General features: G+C 39.6%; 1 protein-coding gene across 6 annotated transcripts in view; it reads right to left on the minus strand.

Annotated features, from left to right (window-relative positions):
• The window catches only part of apmap (adipocyte plasma membrane associated protein), a 45,502-nt gene that overhangs the window by 5,467 nt on the left and 18,571 nt on the right, over positions 1 to 21,464 (minus strand). For 5 of the 6 annotated variants that reach the window (XM_078556644.1, XM_078556649.1, XM_078556647.1 and 2 more), the window contains 3 exons: positions 19,432 to 19,606; positions 16,827 to 16,961; positions 4,764 to 4,956 (listed from right to left, as the gene is read on the minus strand). In XM_078556644.1, coding sequence (XP_078412770.1) covers positions 4,764 to 4,956; positions 16,827 to 16,961; positions 19,432 to 19,606 — 503 coding nt within the window. Of the gene's footprint in view, positions 1 to 3,619; positions 3,874 to 4,763; positions 4,957 to 16,826; positions 16,962 to 19,431; positions 19,607 to 21,464 lie in introns of those variants that run through there. The other variant, XM_078556648.1, reaches the window with a different exon arrangement.

Genomic DNA, 21,464 nt, shown 5'->3' on the forward strand with positions numbered 1-21,464 from the left:
AGTGGAAAGTTTATCCAGGGTCATTTCAGGCAAAAGGAAACACAAAAGCGTGGAGGAACTGATTGTGTTAAGACAAGAGCCATGATGGGCCTAGGGGACAACACACAAATGTGGGCCAGTACTTTATCACATGGACAAGATACCAATCAGCCTGTTTAAGTAAAGTGGAACATGAAGGTGTTAATGCACCTGTTTGAAGAATATTCACACATCAGAAAGTCACATATTGAGGACAGTTAGTAGCAGACTTCGAGGTTAAACAATGGCCAACTCTTGCGAATACAAATCCTTTTCGGACAGCTTTATTAAAGCTAGAATTGTATAATTGATATAAGGGACGATCAAGACATCTTAGGTTCTCATCCTGGCTCTCTCACTATTTCAAAAATAAAGTTCTAAAATTAAAGTAAATTTTCCCCAAGATATCCATTACATCAAAATATTAACGCCAGTTGGGAATATGTGAATTGCAGAAGCTGAGGCATTTGCAACAACTCAATATGTGAGACCTGAAAATTAAACACTTGGATCTGTGAAAACAAATGTTAAATTGAAATCAATCCCTGTGCAGGTTAAGTGCTAAGGCAGACAAAAATCAATGACAATGAAGCACAAGTGTTGAATTCATCAAAATGGACTTAAAACCTTTAAAATAAAAACAAAACTTGATTATAACTTCATGGACTCTCCAGAGTCCTTCCAAGTGTCCTCACAGCTGCTGCCTACAATTTACCTCATCCTAGCAACAACTTGCATTTTAGTAGGGAAGGATGAACTCAAAACAATCACAATCACCAGGGGAAAGGTGTTAGGAAAGCTATTAGACGTAAAGGCTGACAAGTCCCCAGGACTGGACTGCCTACATCCAAGGATCTTAAAATGAAGTAGTGGCACAGACAGCAGATGCATTAGTTGCAATCTTCCAATATGCCTCAGATTCTGGAACTGACCCAGCGGATTGGAAAATAGCAAATGTAATACCTTTATTCAAGGAAGGAGGGAGACAGAAAGCAGGAATCTATAGGCCAGTCAGCCTAACATTTGTCATAGAGAAAGTGCTAGAATCCATTATTAAAGAGGCTATAGCAGGATACTTAAAAATCATGTGATCAGGCAGAGCCGTGTTTAATTAATCTATTAGAGTTTTTTGACAAAGTAATATTCAAGATGGACGAAGGGGAACTGGTAGATGTGGTGCACTTGATTTCCAAAAGGCATTTGATAAGATGCCACATCTTGTTTAGTAACCTTTGATAAGAGCACATGTGTAGGGGCTAACATATTAGCATGGATAAAAGATTGGTTAGCTAACAGGAAGCAGAGAGTAGGGATAAATGGGTCTTTTTCAGGTTGGCAAGGTGTAACTAGCGGAGTGCCACAAGGATCAATGTTGCGTCCTCAACTTTTTACAATCAATGACTTGGATGAAGGAACCAAATGCATGGCAACTACATTTTCCGTTGACACCAGGATAGGTAGGAAAGTAAATTGTCAAGAGGAGGTAGAGAGTCTGCAAAAGGTTACAGACAGGTTAAGTAAGTGGGCAAAAATTTGGCAGATTGAGTACAACATGGGGAAATGTGAACTTCTCCACTTTAGTAGGAAGAATAGAAAAGCAGTGTACTATTTAAATGGAGAAAGATTTCAAAACTCAGTGATACAGAAGGTTCTCGGTGTCCTGGTACATGAATCACAAGGTTCTTATGCAGGTACAACAAGTGATTAGGAAGGTAAATGGAATGCTGGCGTTTATTGCAAGAGGAATAGAATATAAAAGTGGGGAAGTTTTACTACAGTTGTACTGGGCCTTGGTGAGACCACATCTGGAGTACTGTGTACAGTTTTGGTTTCTTAATTTGAAAAAAAAAACTGCTTTAGAAGCAGTTCAGAGAAGGTTCACTCGACTCATTCCTGGGACGAAGGGCTTACCTAATGAAGAAAGGTTGAAAAGATTGGGCCTATAACCATTGGAGTTTAGAAAAATGAGAGGTGATCTCATTGAAACATGTAAGATCTTGAGCGGACTTGATAGGATGGATACTCGGAGGGTGTTTTTTCCTCTTGTGAGGGAGACTAAAACCTGGGGGCATGGTTTAAGAATAAGAGGTTTCCTTTTTAAGACAGAGATGAGAATGTTTTCCTCTCAGAGGGTCGTTTGTCTGTGGAACTCTCTTCACCAGAAAGTAGTGGAGGCTTGGTCTTTAAATTTATTCAAGACGATGTTCGGTAGAATTTTGACAGACATGGGGGTCAGGGGTTATGGGGGTGGGGTGGGGGAGGCAGACAGGAAAGTGGAGCTGGGACCATAACCAGATCAGGCATGATCTTACTGAATGGCAGCAGGGCAGGCTCGAAGAGTACATGGCCTACTCCTGCTCCTAAGTCCTACGTTCCTTTGTCCAATGTAGTTAAGCATCCCAAGGAGCTGCACAGAAGCATCACCAAATAAGATCTGACACCGAGTCACTTGCGATATTAGCATAGATGACAAACAGCTTGGGCAAAATACTGCGGCTGCTGGGAATCTGAAATAATAACAAAAAATGCTGGAAAAACTCTGCAGGGTTTGGCAGCATCTATGGAGAGAAACACAGTTAATGTTTCCCTCTCCACGGATGCTGCCAGACCTGTGGGTTTTACCAGCATTTTTTGTTCTTATTTCATGTTTTACTGAGTGTTTTAAAGAAGATTGAGGTAGACAGGCAGAAAGGTTTAAAGGAGAGAATTCCAGACATTAAAGCCTAGATAGCAAAATACGACTGAGCATCGTAATGAAAATAAAGGATGCACGTGAGCCCAGAATTGGAGCAGCATAGCTATTTCAGAGAGTTGTACAGGTAGAGGAAGTTGGAGAGGTAGGGATGGGCAAGGCCATGTCCAATGAAAACGGATAAGAATTTTAAAATTTGAGCCAAACGTAGATCAGCAAGCACAGGGGTGACAAGTGAACAGGATTTGGTACATAATAATAAAAGCAAAATACTGCAGTGGGTCCAAGATGATTCTTCATACAGGATTTAGTGCATGTTAGGATATGGGCATCAGAATTTTGGAAAAGCTCAAGCTTATGGAGGCTGGCAGGCTAATATCTGCTGAAAACAGATTCAAGAATTAATTCTCACAGGCAGTGCTCAATCATTATGGAGTCAACCTTCCCCAATTTACATTGCAATCCAGTTCACAGGTCTCAAGAGGTGAAAGGGCAGGATCGTGAAGGATTTTTGAAATAAATTCAAGCCCACCACTAAAACCATCTTATAAGCTGTATTCCCCATTGCTAAACTGAACAAAAAGCTGCTCCTAATTATGGCATAAAGAACTTGATCTTGAATTAGAGATGACTGTTCAACTGTGACAAAGGTCTATCTTAACTCTTTCAGAAGTCCATTTGTAGCAGTTTTGTTTCTAAGTAGGGACACATTTGTTGCTGCATTCTTCAAAGGAATTTTCTAGGAAGAGCCTGAAAACATCATTCCCAAGTATCTAGTATTTCAAAACAATATTAAATTCAATCTTATCCTTAAGTTGTCATTTATTTTTAAAGTAATTCTCCAGCAGATAAAAAACCACCATCCACGTTTGCAGAACTGATTTACAGAGTGAAGCAATGATGCACAGTAACATAGGACTACTGGGCATAGGCATTTATGCCACAGCATGCGATTGATTTGAATGACATAGTTAGAAGTGACTTGTTTGGACAGCCCATCTTCTCAGTTATGTCAAAAGGCATGAAGATTTGTTGGAAATTTGCAATGGTCTGAAAATCAAAAAATGCATCAAGCATCGGAGTAACAATACTGAAGCAGAGGATTTTGTTACCATCAATTGGTATTGGACTCAGCATTCCTCGGAAACTGGGTTAGCTTTTCCCTTTCTAAGAAAAAACACAGGGAAGGCAGAAGAAAGAATTGAGCTAACATTGGAGGGTGTATAAATGCAGGGGTAGATCCATTGCAAGCCATCCAAACAAGGCTCATAGCCTAGTTCTGGGTCAAGCAAATTTTGGCATTGACATTATCTATATATCCACAGATGTCTAAGCAGTGGAAGTTTGGACAGGATGAAGGGATTCATTGAAAAGGACAAGAAGGGGAGCCGATTGTTAAACAAAAAAATGCCTGGCAAAAAGCTTCAAACAGGATCATTAAAAACAAAAGCAGCTGCAAATACAATTTCATAAACAGCCAAAATCCAACTACCACCAAAAACTAACCTGAGTTTTGTTTAACTGCCTTTACCAATGTTTGGCCGGCGTGAGGGTGGGGGGTGGGGGGTGTGCTTAGAAACTGCAGCCACAGACGAAAGGGGAATTCCACAGTGAAGTTATTCAGTAATGCGTAGCCATCGAAACAGTGCACTAAACTGTTGCATAGTCTCAAACAAAGTCAAATTAGTTTGGATCAGCTACAGTTCACAGTAAAAAACCACCTGCAAGTATCAGAAGTACTCAGGGTGGAGTAACAGTGGTGTGAATATAGGATAATAGCAATCTGATATTGTACAAATGATTGAGCAAGAGCAAGGAATAATAGTGTTACAGCATTTCAAAAATGAAGATAATTATGGATGTCTCTTTACAGGGCTGTCAAATTGGGGACCAAAATTTAGAACTAGGTCAGCTAAAATGTCCCATAGTACTGCACAGATTTGATAAACACATCTGAACCAAGTAGCAGCATCTGGAAGTCCTGTACCCTTCTCTTATTATAGATCTCTTGGTCCATTGTTGATTAGAGGTCTTAAGCTGAAGCATTTCTTACCTTGAAAATCAAATTTTTAAGCCAAGGCCTTGGAGCTAGGAAATCCAATATAGAAAAGCCAGGATTCGGACGCAGTGCTGACATGCCTACCCAATAGCCTCCTGAGCTACTTGGACGGATATTGTCGGGGAAACCAGGAAGATTGTCAAAGAATATATCATGTCCTCCTTTTCTTAATCCAGAGATGTGATACCTGGAAAAGATACAGAATTTAAATGAAGCAGTATCTTAGTAACCAGCTAACATTACTTTCCACCTTGTAACAGCCACAGCTCAGTTGGTGACACTACCACCTGAGTCAGTTCATGGATTCAAGGCCCAATTCAGAAACTTGAGCACTTAATCTAGGTTGACAGTTCAGTGCAGTACTGAGGAAGTTCTGCACTGCCGGGGGTCCTGTCTTTCGAATGAGATGTTAAGCCAAGGCTCTCTCTGCCATCTCAGGTGGATGTAAAAGATCCCAAGGCACTATTTCAAAGAAAAGCAGGGTTATTTTCCCTAGTGTCCTGCAAATATTTCTCCCTCAATCAACATTAGTAAAACAGATGGTACACTGCTGTGTGCAAAGTGGTTGCTGCGTTTCTGACAACGGTGACTACGCTTCAAATGTATGAACTTTCATTAGCTGTAAAGCTCGTTGGGATATACTGAGATTGTTAGAAGCACAATATAAATATCAATTCTCTCGTTACTGGGTCTTAGTCCTTTTTAAAGGATCTTCTCACCCGATTAAATCAATCCATTCACTTCTGCCTATAGTCACTATTATTCCCCACTTGCAATTTAATATTAACTACCCATTTATCTGTTCTAGACTAGGGTGAGATATAAATATCCTACACTAGAGAAAGGTGACTCTTATACTCAAGGGGTCACAGCAAACTAGCAAACCTTCCAGACGTATGTCATTCTAATTCTCTGCATCACTCCTACACTGACTTTCTGCCCTCTACCTTCTACACTCTTCCAACGAAGCTCAACATAAGCCAGAGGAACTGCAAGTCATCTTTCAGTTTGACACTTTACAGCCTACTGGTCTCAACACCGAGTTCAACAATTTCAGATCATAACCACTGCTCAGTTTTTTTTTTGGACAGCAGCAGTTGGTGATGGTCCTGCTTTTCTCATCCACAATTCCTCCAGCCATATCTTTTGTTTGTTTACTTGTCCCATTACTATCTCCTTTTGTCTTGCACCATCATCCTCTTTTTCATTTAATCTCTCCTGTCCTTCACTCACAGACCTTCTCTTTTGTTCTTTCCTGCCCTCTTTTCCTGTCTCTATATTTGTATAAAACCTGTTGCATTTCTATCTTTTTCCAATTCTGATGAAAAGTCATTGACCTGACACGTTAACTGTTTCTCTCTCCATGGGTGCTGTCTGATCTGCTGAGTGTTTCCAGCATTTTCTCCGTTTTAATTTCAGATTTCCAACATCCGCAATATATTGCTTTTGCAATTCTATAGTGTCTATCACAAGGTTCAAAGCACTTATAGCCAATTACATTTTTTTGAATTATAGTCACTACTGCAAGGTAGAAAAACATAACTAATTTGCATGAAAGCAAGGTCCCACATACAGCAATATGATAATAACCAGATACGCTGTTTTAGTAATGCTGGATTATGTTGGATAAACATTGGTCAGGACACAGGAAGAACTGCAGCGCTTTGCCTAAATTAATGTGCTCAAGCCTTTAGGGTGGGTCTTGAATCCACAGCCTCTGACTCAGAGACAAGAGTGTTACCACTGAGCCAAGGGTGACACCTTTGTGAAAAATTTTGACCAGTCTCAAACCAAAAAACTGTGCTTCATCTGGAATTAAACTAGCTCTAAGAACAAACTCCTGGAGCCAAATAATTAAAAAAAACACTACATAAAGATTCTCAAGTTGAAGTTAAGACATCATTAGGGAAGAGTCAAAGCAGTTCTCTTTTTGGCTTTGTGCTATACTTAACCTGGGGTTACTTTGAAGGTGATGCAAAGAAGCATTCAGAAATTAACTTAAAGTGTGAAGCATAAACACATCACAGACCTGTTGGGCCAAATGGCAAATGGCCTGTTTCTGTTCTGTAAAATCAATGGACGAACTGTAATATTCATATGTTCTAAAGACACATGACACATGTGGGGTATCCACATCATAAAGTATGATGAAATCAATGCCAACACAATGAAAGGTTCCCATAAATTATAAAAACAGCAATGGAAACACATCAACCCATGTGCACTGAGTGCTGCTAGTGTTGTGTAAACATATAATGTTGTTAAAATTATTCCTGCTCACTAATGATGCAAATCTACAAGCACCAGCTTGCCAATTAATATCTAATTATTCTTGTGGTTAAGCAGACTGGCAGTCCTGCCAGGGCAATACAAGAACAGAGAGCACAGCAAGTTGCAGCTTCAGGTGCTTGCCCCAGTTTAGGGCCTAATTTTGTACTCAGATCATGGCAGCAATGGGCAAATTAAAGTCTTTCGTCTCCTTGGTTCACCTCAAATGATTGGCAGGAAATTACTGATTTTGGTTGCTTAATAGCAACACCTGTTTTTAAATAAATAGGTTTATGAGTTGTCCTTTAATGGGAAAAGAGTAGGACATCACACAGCAAACTACTTATTACAAGGACAACCGACAAAACATCAACAATTGCCAGCAGAGGTGTCACACTGCTCTCTACTGGAAAGAGCCAATCCTTTCCCAGATGTAAAACTACTGCTTAAAACAAATTTCACTTAATGAAAACAAATAGTCGATGTACCTTTGTCACAGGATTATGGGTCTGAGATTAGATATGGAAAACATGACAAATTCTGGCAAAGTGATTCATCAAGCTTCACAAAGTTATGAAACCCATTTACTTACTCAAGCATTTTTCAAGGTAAACCTCTAGTTTTCCTCCTCTCTCTCCTCCCCCACTCATGCTATCCTATTAATTTCAAACATTTTATTTCTGGCAATAGGATTGGATTTGTACTTTTCCCTAATCTGCAGTGAGGTAGGTATTGGTATAGAAATGTTCCATCTGATCTCTAATTTGGATTGCCTGAGGTGGGGGGGAGGTGGGGTCAGAGGGGAATTTTCCACAGTATTTTGTCCCACATTGGCCCCGAGAATTTTCTCTGAATTTTTGCCTTTCCTAGAAAATTATATGGCTGTGTGGGTGTTGGGGAGGTCGGAAATATTAAGTTATAATGCTTCAACCATCATGCTGTGGGAGGGCTTGATGGGCTGGCTGGTCTTTTCTTCCCTGTCAATTTCAAACGTAATATATTTAAACACCCAAAAAAGGTTATTTCTTTCACAGCTTTTCCCCTTCCCTTATTTGTTGTTGCCCTACCTGGCTGATAATGAACCTCCCCAAAGGAAGATCTTGGGATAATCTCAACATCATCGGAAACTGCAGTAAATGTCTCCGTCTTGAATCTCTCTGGCTCAGTCACTAAACTGGGGTGCGAATTGGAGATACTATGACTCATAAGGGAAGGGGAGAAGCATCTAGACAGTTTACTCCTGACTTGATCACCCCTCAGAGTTGCAGATTCAGAATGGAGTTGCTGTGATAGTGTGGAAAGGAAGAACCTAGGTGAGATAGAGAACGAGGACCCACAGAAACTGATCCTATCCAACAAGAACAATGAACATACTACCTGTGAGGTTAAGGATAAATACTATTGGAAGGACAGCCAGAATATATATCAAGGCTACCTTGCCAGCAGGAATATGACCACGGTGCGGGGTGGGGGGGCGGAAAACTGAGGGCGCGGGGGGGGGAGTACTGTGCTGGAACCAACAACATAGGGGAAGAGTAGGCAAGAGGTTATGTTTGGAGAGTACCAGCAACTACGAGCTAAATTAAAGCACAGGACATTAAGAGTTACAATCTTTGGATTATTAACCATGTGCAAATTGATGTAGGGATAAACAGATTAGGGACCTGAACACATGGCTGAAAGAGAGTGGAATGGTGTCGGAGAAAGGAGTCCTATTGTCACCAGCATTGGAACAGGAATGAATTGTACAGTTGGGATGAGTTCCACATGAACCATACTGGAATTACTGTCCTAGCGGAAAGGATAAATAGGGCTGTCACGAGGGCTTTAAACTTGTAAATGGGTGAAGGGTTTGGGTGGTAAGGTAGTATAAATGATAGTTCAAAAATAAATGAAATGGAAAAGAGTGGAGTACCAGTTAGAAATTGTGTTTTAGGCACTATAGGTAAGAGTAAATCTAAAGATGTAAAATAATTAAACCAGGAAAGAGAAATAAGAATCATGTAAGGAAGTCATTAGAGCAAAAAGACAGGTTAGTGTGTGTGGACCAAAAAAAGCGCTCTTTGGATACAAGTACAAAGCATAAGGAACAAATTGAATGAATTTCAGGTGCAAATTCAACTTGGAGGATATGATATGGCAGCCATTACTGAGGCATAGCTGCAAGACAGTCAGGATGTTAATGGTTTGTTATTTATATTGTTCGGATACACAGGTGAAGGGCATTGTTTAATTAAGTACTTTGTGCTGTGGCTCAGTTCATAGCACCCTCGCCTTTGAATCAGAGGGTTGTGGGTTCATGTCCCACTCCCGGAAAACCAAGAACTGTGATTGTACTCAGAGTTGCAATCTGTGACTGTTGATAACTCGAAAGAGTATAAATGGGGATAGAAGGAGCATTGAAATGCTTCAGGACAATTTTGGGGTGGGGAGGTGGTGGAGCTCCCTCTGTGGGGGAGGCCACGCTGATACTCTTTCGAGTTATCAACAGTCACAGATTGCAACTCTTTTCGAGTACAATCACAGTTCTTGGTTTCCGGGAGTGGGACATGAACCCACAACCCTCTTCCACCTCCCTAACTGATGGATTGGAAGGGATGTATGTGTTTACCTTAATTACTGGCTGCTTAGAAACGCTATGGAGAGAAAAAGAGCTATAAATGGGGACAGCTGGGACACTGGGGTGTGAGGAAGCTGTGAGACTGAACAATGTCAATAAACTCTCTCAGTAAAGATAAGCTCTGTGCCTTGGTTTCGACTTCAACAACTGGCTTGGATCCCATTGGTTGCAGAGAATGGTTGGCCTAAAGGTGAAGATTATAAACCAAGACTTATTTTCAAGCAGAAGGTTGTAATTGGAGTTACTTTGGAGAAGAATGACTGAAACCGAGTATAGTATCAGGAAATGATTTTTCACCGTTGTTCTGTGAAGCTGAACCTTATGACCAATGGAAGAATGAAGTGGATATGCAAACATGGGTTAAGTTGTTACAAAAGAAAAAGCAAGGTATGGCCTTGGCATTTTCATTTCCCAACAGATGCACGGTCAGGTACAAAGTATTTTTGGAGCTAGAGGCTCATCAATTGGACATAGAGGAAGGTTTAGATAAACTGTTAAAATTTATGTACAAAATTTATAAGAAAGATGGTCTGTTAAATGCATAAGAGGCATGGTCAGACTTTGATAAATTTAGAAGGATGGACGGTTATTCCATAGAAGAATATATCATGGAATTTAACAGGTCATATACAAGATTGCAGAAATTCTATTTGGCAATCCCTTATTCAGTGCTTGTTTTCACATTGTTGGATTGTGTTGAAATATCAAACATGGATATTGGACTTGACTGGAGTTAGATTCTCAGAAAGAGATGTGCTTTTGGAGCAGATGCCTGAAGCTTTAAAAAAATTTCTGGGGAAACATTCTTTTTTTTTTGCCATTTTCATGGCACCAATGGGACCTTCAACGGTAACACAAAAGATGGAAGATTTAATGCTGGCAGCATTTAGATATGGGGCACAGGAATCACTGCATAAGAAGGACCACAAACAAAAGGAATGAGAATGGGGACCCTTCAGCTAGCTCTAACACATAACAAGAATTGGGTAACTATGGCAGGAGAATGAACCCCAGGAATAACCGAAGAATGGTCCACAAATCTTTCAAGTGTGACCCGAAATATCATTATGTGATAGAACGTCATGGAAGGCTCGGAAGGGGAAGATGGCGATACTGATCAGTCAGAAGGAATTCTACTGGTTACCAAAAACTTTAGTCTGGTAATGGATGTTCTATGCGGACTCATTCAATTGTGCTGGGTACACATCCACAGTATGTGGAGCGGACTGTTTAAAGTGTTACCTGGATTCTCTAAGTAGTAAAGACAGAAGTAAGGCTAAGGAATATGAAAGTTTTACTTCAGGTTTAGGGACAAAAACACATTAGGAGTCACGAAAGAGAGTGGTGATTCCGTGCAAAATAGCCTGGGTAAAACATTTGATCTGCACAGATGTCACATCCAATGAAATATCCTTACTGTTGATTAAGCCGTCTATGAAAAAGGCTCAAATGAAATTAGATATGGAAGATAAAGCAATTGCTTTTTAGAAATCTATAGAATTACAGTTTATGCAATTGGGACATTATTGTATCCCCTTAACAAGACCTAACACTTCTAAACACGATGTTAAAGTGTTGATGACATCGGGGGTAGGAGTTTAAAGGAAAAAAGGCAAAATGTTCTAAAACTACATCAGCAGTTTGCCCATCCATCTTGTCATAGGTTAAAAATCTTACTAAACGATTCAGGGGTAATGGATGATGAATATCACTATATGAAATCAGTAAGAATGCGATATTTGTGAAAAAAATATATAGGTCACCACCACCGTTCAGAGTGAGTCCCTCATTAGCAAGAGACTTTAATGAAATTGTAGTAATGGACTTGTCATTATGGGATAAGGACAAAAACATTTTTCTCTTACACTTCATAGACATGGCAACTGTATTCAGTCTGTCAACAGTAAAAATAGTAAAGACAAAAAGGTAATTGTGGAAAAATGGATAGGAACTGGACTGGGAGTATCAGCTAAATTCCTAGCTGACAACAGGGGAAATTTGCCAATGAAGAATTTAAAAGTATGTGTGAAAACATGAACATTGTAGTAATGAACAGAGCAGCAGAAAGTTCCTTTAGTAATGGGGTTTGTGAAAGAAATCACACCGTAATTGAGGAGATGTGTCACAAAATCTTAGCAGAACAACCAAGCTGCAAACTGACTTCTGCCCTGGCGTGGGCAGTCCATGCAAAGAATTCACTTCAAATGGTTGGGGGGGTTACAGTCCCTATCAATTAGTTTACGGGAGAAATCCAAAAATACCTAGGGTGATGTGGGATCATCCCCCAGCCTTGAAAGGGACTATGACTAGTTCAATTTTTTCTGAGCACTCGAATGTCCTGCATGAATGGAGGGCATTAATCAAGGCTGAGGTTTTAGAGAAAGTTTGACGGACCTTACAGTACCACATAAGACCATCAGAAATAAATTTTAATCCAGGGGACATGATATATTTCAAAAGAGAAGGACAGGAAGAGTGCAAACGCCCAGGTAAACTATAGGCAGTGATGGGAAAACAGTAATTTTACAACATGGCAATCAAACTGTTAGGGGTACATTCTTCGAGCCCAACTGGCACTGGTTGTACATTTACAGAATCTGAACAGGTAATAGAAAGTGAAGAGGCACCATGCACTTTACATACACATATGTTGGACAATTATGAGGAGATTATGGCAGGTAGAGGCTGACTGAATATGGACAAAGCGATACCGAAGTGCAAGCTATTTATCCTGAAGGATAATTACCTAAAGTTGGCACTATAGTAACAGAGCCAGTAGGGGCCAGTGAATGGAGGGATGCCACCAATACAAGGAGAGCAGGAAAAGCCACAGGCAAATACAAACACCGGCTGACTGTGCAAGATGAGGGACAGGAGGTAAGATCCTGAAGGTCCAAAACGAGGTAAAAATGTGGAAGGTCAGAAAATGCAGTGCAAGTTCTGAAAGTAGGCCTGTTAAGTGATCACCACCCTAGGAAAAGTTCATGGACTTGCAAAAGGAACTCTGATTGTAGAACGGACAGAAAGAGTAGCAATAGTCCAGAAAGAGATAGGAGAGCGAGTAGAGGTCGTAGCTTGACAAGAACAAAGACCATACAACAGGCTAGGAATACCATGAGAATTAGAAGCCCTTATGATTGAGAAGTTTCAGTGGCTACTAACAAATTAGGAGGTAAGTTGATAAAGGATACCAAACAAAAAGAGTTGGGAAGAATTTGGTGCATACAATGAATTACCAAATAGGGGACAGCCAGCTTTATCAAACAGTGGATATGCACAGAAAAAGGTACTTGCTGATGGCACATAAAAGGTTAATGCCAGACTAGTGGATTGGGGTTTTGAAGAGAGACTTGGTGATCAAGATGTCAGAGTAGACTTTCCCCCACTGCAGGAAAAGTGAACTTGAAGATTTTCTTAGCACTTTTAGTAACATATTCCTGGGAATGTAAATCAACTTATATAAAAACTGCATTTTTGCAGGGTGAGAAATTTCAAAGGGAAGTGTATTTAAAACTACCTAAAGAAGCTGGAGATATAGAAGGGAAACTGTGGAAATTAAACAAGTGTGTTTATGGGTTGAATGATGTATCAAGGGTGAGGTTTCTCTTAGTTAGGTTCATCCTGTTGAAAACAGGTTGTACTCAGCTAAAAGCAGACCCAGAAATGTTCTACTGGTATCATAAGGAGAAACTCGCAGACATCTTTATGATGCACATTGATGGTCTTCTGTGGGGAGGTTCTGCAGAATTTAACCAGTGAGCAAGAGATAAAGTTAAGGAGTTCAAGATTGGAAGTCAGGCTTTGGGCGGCTTTAAATATATAAGGTTAGACGTTAAGAAGAGTAAGTCGGGACTGACCAAAATCAAGAGTCTTATTTTGAAAAGTCAATTGCATCCCAATAAATCAGGTCAGGTCCTCACAAAAAGAGGATCCTGCATCCAAAAAAGAAATAGACCAGTTAAGAAGTTTGATTGGACAGTTGAACTGGTTGTGCACTCAGACTAGATGCGATGCTAGTTATGACGTATTGGAACTGGGTACTATGATAAAACATGCTACAGTTGAGAAGGCTCTGAGAGCAAATAAAACATTAAATTTAGAGAAAAGTGCACTTAAGTTTCCAGCTTTGGGTGATCATGAAGATATGAAGTTAGCCATTTTTAGTAATGCTTCACATGCCAATCTTCTAGATGGACATTCTATTACAGTAGGGTTTATCATATTCTCGGTGGGAAAGAATAAACCTTGTCCATTGGCCTAGGAAGCAAAGAAAATAAAAAAGGGTCTTTAAGGGCACCTTCGCAGCAAAAACACTGGCTCTCGTAAAGCAATAGAGATGGGATTTTACTTGTCAAACATTTTGCGGGAAATCCCAAACAAGGGGCATTCAGAGAAAAGTTTGCCCATTGACTGTTATGTGGCTAACCATTCTCTGTGTGATAATGTACATTCAACAAAGCGTGACTGAGAAAAGGTTAAGGATTGACTTTACTAGCAAAAAAGAAATGCTAGAGAGAAAAAAGATCGCTAAGGTAAAATGGGCTGACGCATGTCACCAATTTTTGGGCTGTTTTACAGAAAGGAATCTTGCTTGAAGAAATTGTTGGAGGTCCTAGGCTTAGATTCTATTAACACAGAATGGGGTATTAAATATAGCAGAAAAGATAGGGAAAAAAATAAAGGGGCTGAGTAGCCTCAATAGTTAAAGATGAAATTACTTCTACAATAAGAGAGGTAAGCAGGAAATGAAGGCTTTATGGGTAGAATAAATATAAAAGGATTTGAGACTGGAGCAGGAGTTGTGCATAGACCCCCCCTGGTAGGAGCTGTGAAGTGGTAACTTGCATAAAAGACAAGATTAGACAAGTGTGCAGCAAAGGCAGCGTAGTTTTCATGGGGGATTTTAACATTTTTACTGATTTGAGATAAGCAGACTGGCACGTCAGAAAAGTAGTACATTTCTTAAGTGCATCCAGGATTGCTCCCTGCAACAATATGTCCTAGAACCAACAAAGAGGTATGTCATGTAGATTTAGCAATGAATAGTGAGTCAGACTTCATTAACAGCCTAATAGTGCAGGAATATTTATCTAATAATGATTATTTATTATATTATCAAGTTCAACAGAATGTTTGAAAGGGTGAAATGTGCAACAGCTATCAAGATTCTAGATTTAAGGAAGGCTGAATTCAATGTGATGATGCAAGGACTGTCCACAGTAAACTGCAAATCTGATAATGGGTAAATTAACAGAAGATCAGTGGGAGGTGTTCAATAAAGAATTTATTATTCAGAATGAGATGATACTCTAAGAGGCAAGAGCTCTACCTGCCAAAAACACCAACCATGGATGATTAGAGATAAGAGACAACATAAAACCAAAAAAAAGCACAGATCCTGGGGAATTAGAAAGATATTTAGAACAGCAAGGGAGACAAAACAGATAGTAAGAGGTACAAAAAGAAACTTAGAAGGCTATCAAAATCAACACAAATATTTTTTACAATTATATTAGGTAACGAGTGTGATCAGGAGCAAAGCAGGCCCCTTGAAAACTTATAACAGTAATGCTGTCATTGAAAATAAGGAAATGGTGGACATGTTGAATCATTAATTTATATCAGTATTTACAGTAAAGGAAGAGATTAGCATGGTGGACATACCAAAGAAGCTAATGTAAAATCAGGAGTAGGGAGCAAAAGAAACAACTTAACAGTAATTAATAAAGTATTGGCAAAGAAGAGTAACAAATCCCCAGGGTTTTAAAGGAAGTAGGCAAGAACATCACAGGTGCCCTAACTATAATCTTCTAAAATTCAAGATTCAGGAACCATTCCTCGAGATTGGAAGATTGTGCATATCACTCTGCAATTTAAGAAAGGCGAGAGGGAGAAACCAGGGGATGAAGGACCAGTTAGCCTATCAGCTTTTTTTTCAGAAAATTAACGGAGTCTATAATTAAGAATAAGTGACTGAGATTAGTGAGAATTTTCAGCTGATCAGAGAGCACTATCATGGAATTGTAAAGAGTAGGTCATGCCTAATCACTCTGATTGAATTTTTTTTGAAGCTGTGACAGGGGAGTGTCTATGGATGTAATTCATATGGATTTCCAGAAGGCCTTTAATGAAGTCCCTCAGAAGAGACCGTAAGCTAAAGTTGAAACTGAAGGAACCAAAGGCAAATTATTGACTTGTTTAGGTAATTGGTGAGCAGCCGGAGACAGAGGTAGAGATAATGGACTGGTACACCAATTGGCAAGAAGATATGATGAGTGACATCCCACAAGGATCAGTGTTGGGGCCTCAACTATTCACTGTATTTATCAACAACTTAGATGATGGGATAAAAAGCCACATATTCAAAATTTGCCAATGACAAAGACAGATGGCAATGTAAGGAGTGTAGATGGAAGCATCAAATTACAAAGGTATACTAAAAGATGAAATGAATGGGCAAAACTACCTCATGTGAATTTCAATGTAGGCAATGTAAATTGAAGTTTAAGATATTAAGGGGAGCAGATAAGATCCAGAGAGAAACTGTTTCCACTATTGAGGAGTCTAGGACTAGAGAGTATAGAATAAGTTTTAGGAATGAAGTTAAGAAACACTTTCACATTTAAAAAAATGATAGAAGTTTAGAACTGTTCTGCAAACAACAACTGATGCTAGGTCAATTGTTAAATTTAAATCTGAGACTGATAACTTTTTGTTAGCCAAAGGTATTAATGAATATGGGGTTAGATCATAGATCAGCCATGATCTCAGTGAATGGTGGAACAGGTTTGAGGAGCTAAACAGCCTACTCATGCTCCTATGTTCCAAACAGATTATCATCTTGTAGCCACTATGCGGCTCTGTAATTTCTACAGATATTTTTTCTTTACTAGGTCAACCAGCCAATCTTGGAAAATGGGCAAATGCAAAGTTCTCTTACTATCGTATCTCTCACTATCTGTTTAGGTCCAGTAATCAGCTTTTCCACAATACGGAGTGTATTTTATTTGGAGTAATAGAGTTTGTGGAGATTGCAGAGAATATGCAGGGAGCATTTTAAAGGAATATGATAGATTTGCTTTCAATAACACTGAGTTGCAATTATACCCTTAATCCATCAATAGGCTTGTTCACACATACATTATTTATACACAGCAATTTACTCCCACCTTCTAATTCTAGCCATGGTGGTTTCCGAAACTAGTACATAGTCCTCAGCTGGAGAGAGCTGGACTCCGTTTGCAAATCTTAGGTCATCCATTAGTACCTCCACTTGTTTTGTTACTGTGTCATATTCCATTAATCTGCAATAAGAGGCACAGGATTATTAACAGTTTAAGAATATTTCAAAAGAGACTAAAAACGGTGAGAAAAAAACCTGAGAACTATCTAATTACTAACTTCAGTCTGTTGGTATTTTCATTCTTCCCACATCACAAACCAAAAGTTAGACAGGGAGAAGAGAAGGGCAGAAAGATTTGCAAACTAATCCAGTCACCGCTACTTAAAATATTCATTTGTTTATGTTGGCTAAAAAGCAATAATCATTATTTATACCTGTTAAGGTCATTTTCAAATTTGGCAGTTGTAACCTCTCAAGCGCTCAGTTTATTTCAGCAGAAATAGCTGTGCTTACTCACCAGCTCACACCTTGTAAGATGCATTGGATGCAAGATGAAACATATGTTCCCCTTTGTTCACAGGCCCTTCTAATCCCCTCAAAATGATGAAGTTATAGTTCATACTAAACACCGAATGCATAAATAAAACTGCAGTTCAAAGTGGTTCTGGAAACAATTGGGCAAAAGCTCACTACACAGAAGGAACATCATTACATAGTACAATACAGTAATAGTGCTACCCTCACTTTTGCATGAAGGTGCCAGATATATGCAGTAGGGCCTGTACACCAATGCAGCTGTGTGATGGACAAAATGTAAGCAAATACATCACAGATCAAAACAATCACCAATCCCTCTCCAGGGAGTGCTGGAACCTGGTGTGGTTAGTACCATTTTGTACCATTGGTCATGTTATATTTCTTCCCCCTTTTACTGGTATGGGATTTGAGTCCTTGACAATTTAAAAAGTCAAAACCTTGACAAAATGAAAGCACGTTTTGAAGTTAACCAAATTAGAATCTGGATAATTAGTAAAACATTGATGTAATGGAAAAACAAGTCCAGGAAGTTTATAAGGAGAAAGATGAGGGAAAACACTTAGGATATAGGAGCTATCAAGAAAATGGTAAAAGGTGATTAGAAGGGCAAAAGGGATCTAGAAATGAGCATAGCTACAAAAGCAGAGGGAGAGAGGTCAGACTTGGCTAAATGGAGTTCATCAGACGCAGATACTGGGGCCCTTGTTTATGATCTAAATAAACAACATGTATTTAGAAACGCAATGCAAACTGGTAAAGTTCATAGATAATAACCAAATAGGAGAGAAGGGAGCTATATACAGTAGTCTGATGAAATAGACAAGATGTTATAGAAGGACTTTGACAATAAGTGCTTTATTTTGGTGGGAAGAGCATAGAGTGCAACTCTAAAGGGTGTGGAGGAGCAGAGGGTGTGTGTATGGTACATGTGCATAAGTCATTGAAGGTGGCAGAACAGGTTGACAGCGTGATTAATAAAGCTTACGGTATCCTAGCTTTATTAAAGGGGCATAGAGTACAAGAGCAAGGAGGTTATGTTGAACTTGTAAAAGACACTAGTTTGGCATCAGCTGGAGTGTTGTGTCCAGTTCTGGGCACCACACTTTAGGAAAGATGTGAAGGCATTGGAGAAAGTGCAGAAAAGATTCACAAAAATGGTTCCAGGGACGAGGAACTTCAGTTATGAAGATAGATTGGAAAAGTTGGAACAGTTTTGGAGAAGACTGAGAGGAAATTTGATAGAGGTACTCAAAATCATAAGGGATCTAGACAGAGTAGATAGAGAGAAACTGTTCCCACTTGTGAAAGGATCGAGAACAAGAGGGCACAGATTTAAAGTTATTGGCAAAAGAAGCAAAACCAACATAAGGTAAAACCTTTTCACGCAGCGAATGGTTTAAGGTCTGGAATGCACTGCCTGAAAGTGAGGTGGAGGCAGGTTCAATCAACGAATTCAAAAGGGAATTAGACTGTTATCTGAAAATGTATAATGTGCAGGGCTACAGGCAGAAAGCCAGGGAATGGCACAAGGTGAATTGTTCATTCGGAGAGCTGATGCAAACACAATGGTCTGAACAGCCTCTTTTTGAGCTGTAACGAGTATGTAATTCTGGGATTCTATTTGCATGTGGGTACAATTACAGCAGAAATTCAATGCAGGTAAGTGAAAAGTCTTGCATACTGGAAGGAAAAAAGGAACAGGAGGATAGTTAGCCAATAAGTGCAGTGTCCTCTATGGCACAGAATCATAGCGACCAAGAAGGCTCCAAGTTTCAATCACTGGCCTGTGCGTTTCAATTATGTCTCATTATTCCTAAAGAGGGATAATGGAGAAAAAGCAAAGATTCTGACTAGTCAGCAATCCCTATTAGAAAGGGCACTTTTGTGAAGGTCAGACTTGGCTATGATGCTTCCTTAATAAATTAGTTTACACCCACTAAGTTTGTGCAAGTACATTTGGCTAGATAGTAGAGGATATCCAGCACAAACCAGTGCACCCAGGAGAGAGGGCTAAAAGGAAAAGATGCTAAACAAAAAGAAAACTTTCCACTTGTTAATAATACCACAACTCCAAACTAGCAATAAAAACTGTGATTTGAATCCAAAATCATTACCGTCCATCAGCAGTGCCCTCCATAACCAGGTATCGATAATCTCTCCTCTGCCACTTGCTGCTGGAGTCTGTGAAGTAGATCTTTCTGCCATCTTGTGTGATAGTGAGGTCATTCACAAAGGCCATTCTCTTGCCTTGGATAACCTTCTGAGCAGAGACCAGCATTTCCATTTCACCTGAAATTATTAAACATAGAAAAGGCAAGTGCTGACCATAATTGGAACTATGACATATAAGCAGGCCAATTTAGCTAAAGATCTCAGAGGACCGCATCCTCCACTTTGTGGATATTTAAATTCTAAACATCTATTTTTCAGTGGAGACTTTCATCAAGCTGCTATAGCAAAATGAACCCACATTCATTTTTAAGTAAACATTTTATAATATTGAGCTCTTTAGAATTAACAAGTAGTTTAAAAAAATAAAAGGTAAGTATGAGAGCAAAAGGAATGGAAGGATATGTCAACAGGATAAGATAAATAGAATGGGAAGCTTCGTCAGCATTGACATGGTGGGCTGAATGACCCATTTGTGCTAATAATTTTGTTTGAATCTGTACAGTTCAGAATATACAGCATATTCAGTATAAGCCCTTTCATACAAACAGTACAATTAATGAGACAATGGTTTACAACTTGTAAACCACTCACCATCACAAGTGTAAGAAACAACACATGGAATGGCTGGCACGGTGTACACAGGCTCTGCCCAGCAGAGACTTATCATTTCAGCAAACAGCCAAATATCTGAGAGGATGTTGCAATTCATTTATTTCTATTCAGCACAATCTGGTGACGGGGCTTGGGCTTTTTACTTCTCTGCAACAGGATTGCAGATACTACAGTGCAAGTTCACCAGTCAAATATCGCCCGTTCCTTCACTGTCAGTGGGTCAAATTCCTGGAACTCCCTCCCTAACAGCACTGCCAGTGTATCTACAAGTGGGCTGCAGCGGTTCAAGAAGGCAGCTCACCACCACCTTCTCGAGAGCAATTAGGGATGGGCAATAAATGCTGGCCTAGCCAATGATGCCCACATCCTGTAAATGAAAAAAAAAATTGGAATCTAATATCAGACAGTGAAATTGTTGGTTTCTCCCCTCCTCCTCTATTCCATCCCAACACCTGACCCCCCTCCACCCCTATCCTTCTATCCCATTGCCCCACAGAAAAAGTTAAACGCTTTGAACTACACTGAATCATTTCAAATCTCACGGGCCTAAACTGACCTCAACTTAAGTCTTTAATTCTTGCCCGCCAAAAATTGTGCCTCCTGATTGGACTTTTAAATTGTCATACTTACAATTGCCAATTGGTTTATAAGATTTCAATCCTTTGCTGTATTTATGCCCACAAACTTGTGGAGCTCTTGCTAGAACTTCCGATTCCCTCTTTTGTTTCTTTATATTTTGCCTGGACCTTACAGCAATTGTGCACCCAATTTTGTGCTGCTAATCAGGTGGACAGCAGTGGGAAACCAGGTGAGAATCTCGAAAGACAGATTTACTACCTGCCCATTTCTTTGTGATCAGCAGGAGCTCCATCCGGTTATGGAGAGCATAACATCATGCTAAAGAGGCAGCAATGGAAATGGCAATAGTTTGCATCCAATTTTCTTTCATTCCAGTCTCATTTACACTGATTCCAATTGATTCTTATTTAAAATGACCCCCATGGTTACTTGGCTCCACAATGAAAGCAAAAGTCAGTTCAATAGAAGCAGCTCACATATATTACAGGTGCTATTAAAACAGGTAACATTTTTCAGGGGTTTATTCTTGCCATCTACTTTTCCACCTCCACAGGTCTCCATCTTTTGAACATGGCCATGGGCAGCATCTTGGAAAATGAGTAAAAGGGAGGTGGAAAAGTAGATGGTAACAGCAAAAATAAACCCACAAAAAATTTCACTGTGGAGCCAAGTAATCATGGGGGCCATTTTATACAGGGATCAATTGGAATCAGTGCAAGTGAGGGACTTCACTCTGTGCTCCTTAGAACAGAAGAGGAAACAGAGGGCGATTAGGCTGGTGAGA

Source organism: Cetorhinus maximus, chromosome 14 (assembly GCF_964194155.1).
Source record: "Cetorhinus maximus chromosome 14, sCetMax3.hap1.1, whole genome shotgun sequence".
Taxonomy (NCBI): domain Eukaryota; kingdom Metazoa; phylum Chordata; class Chondrichthyes; order Lamniformes; family Cetorhinidae; genus Cetorhinus; species Cetorhinus maximus.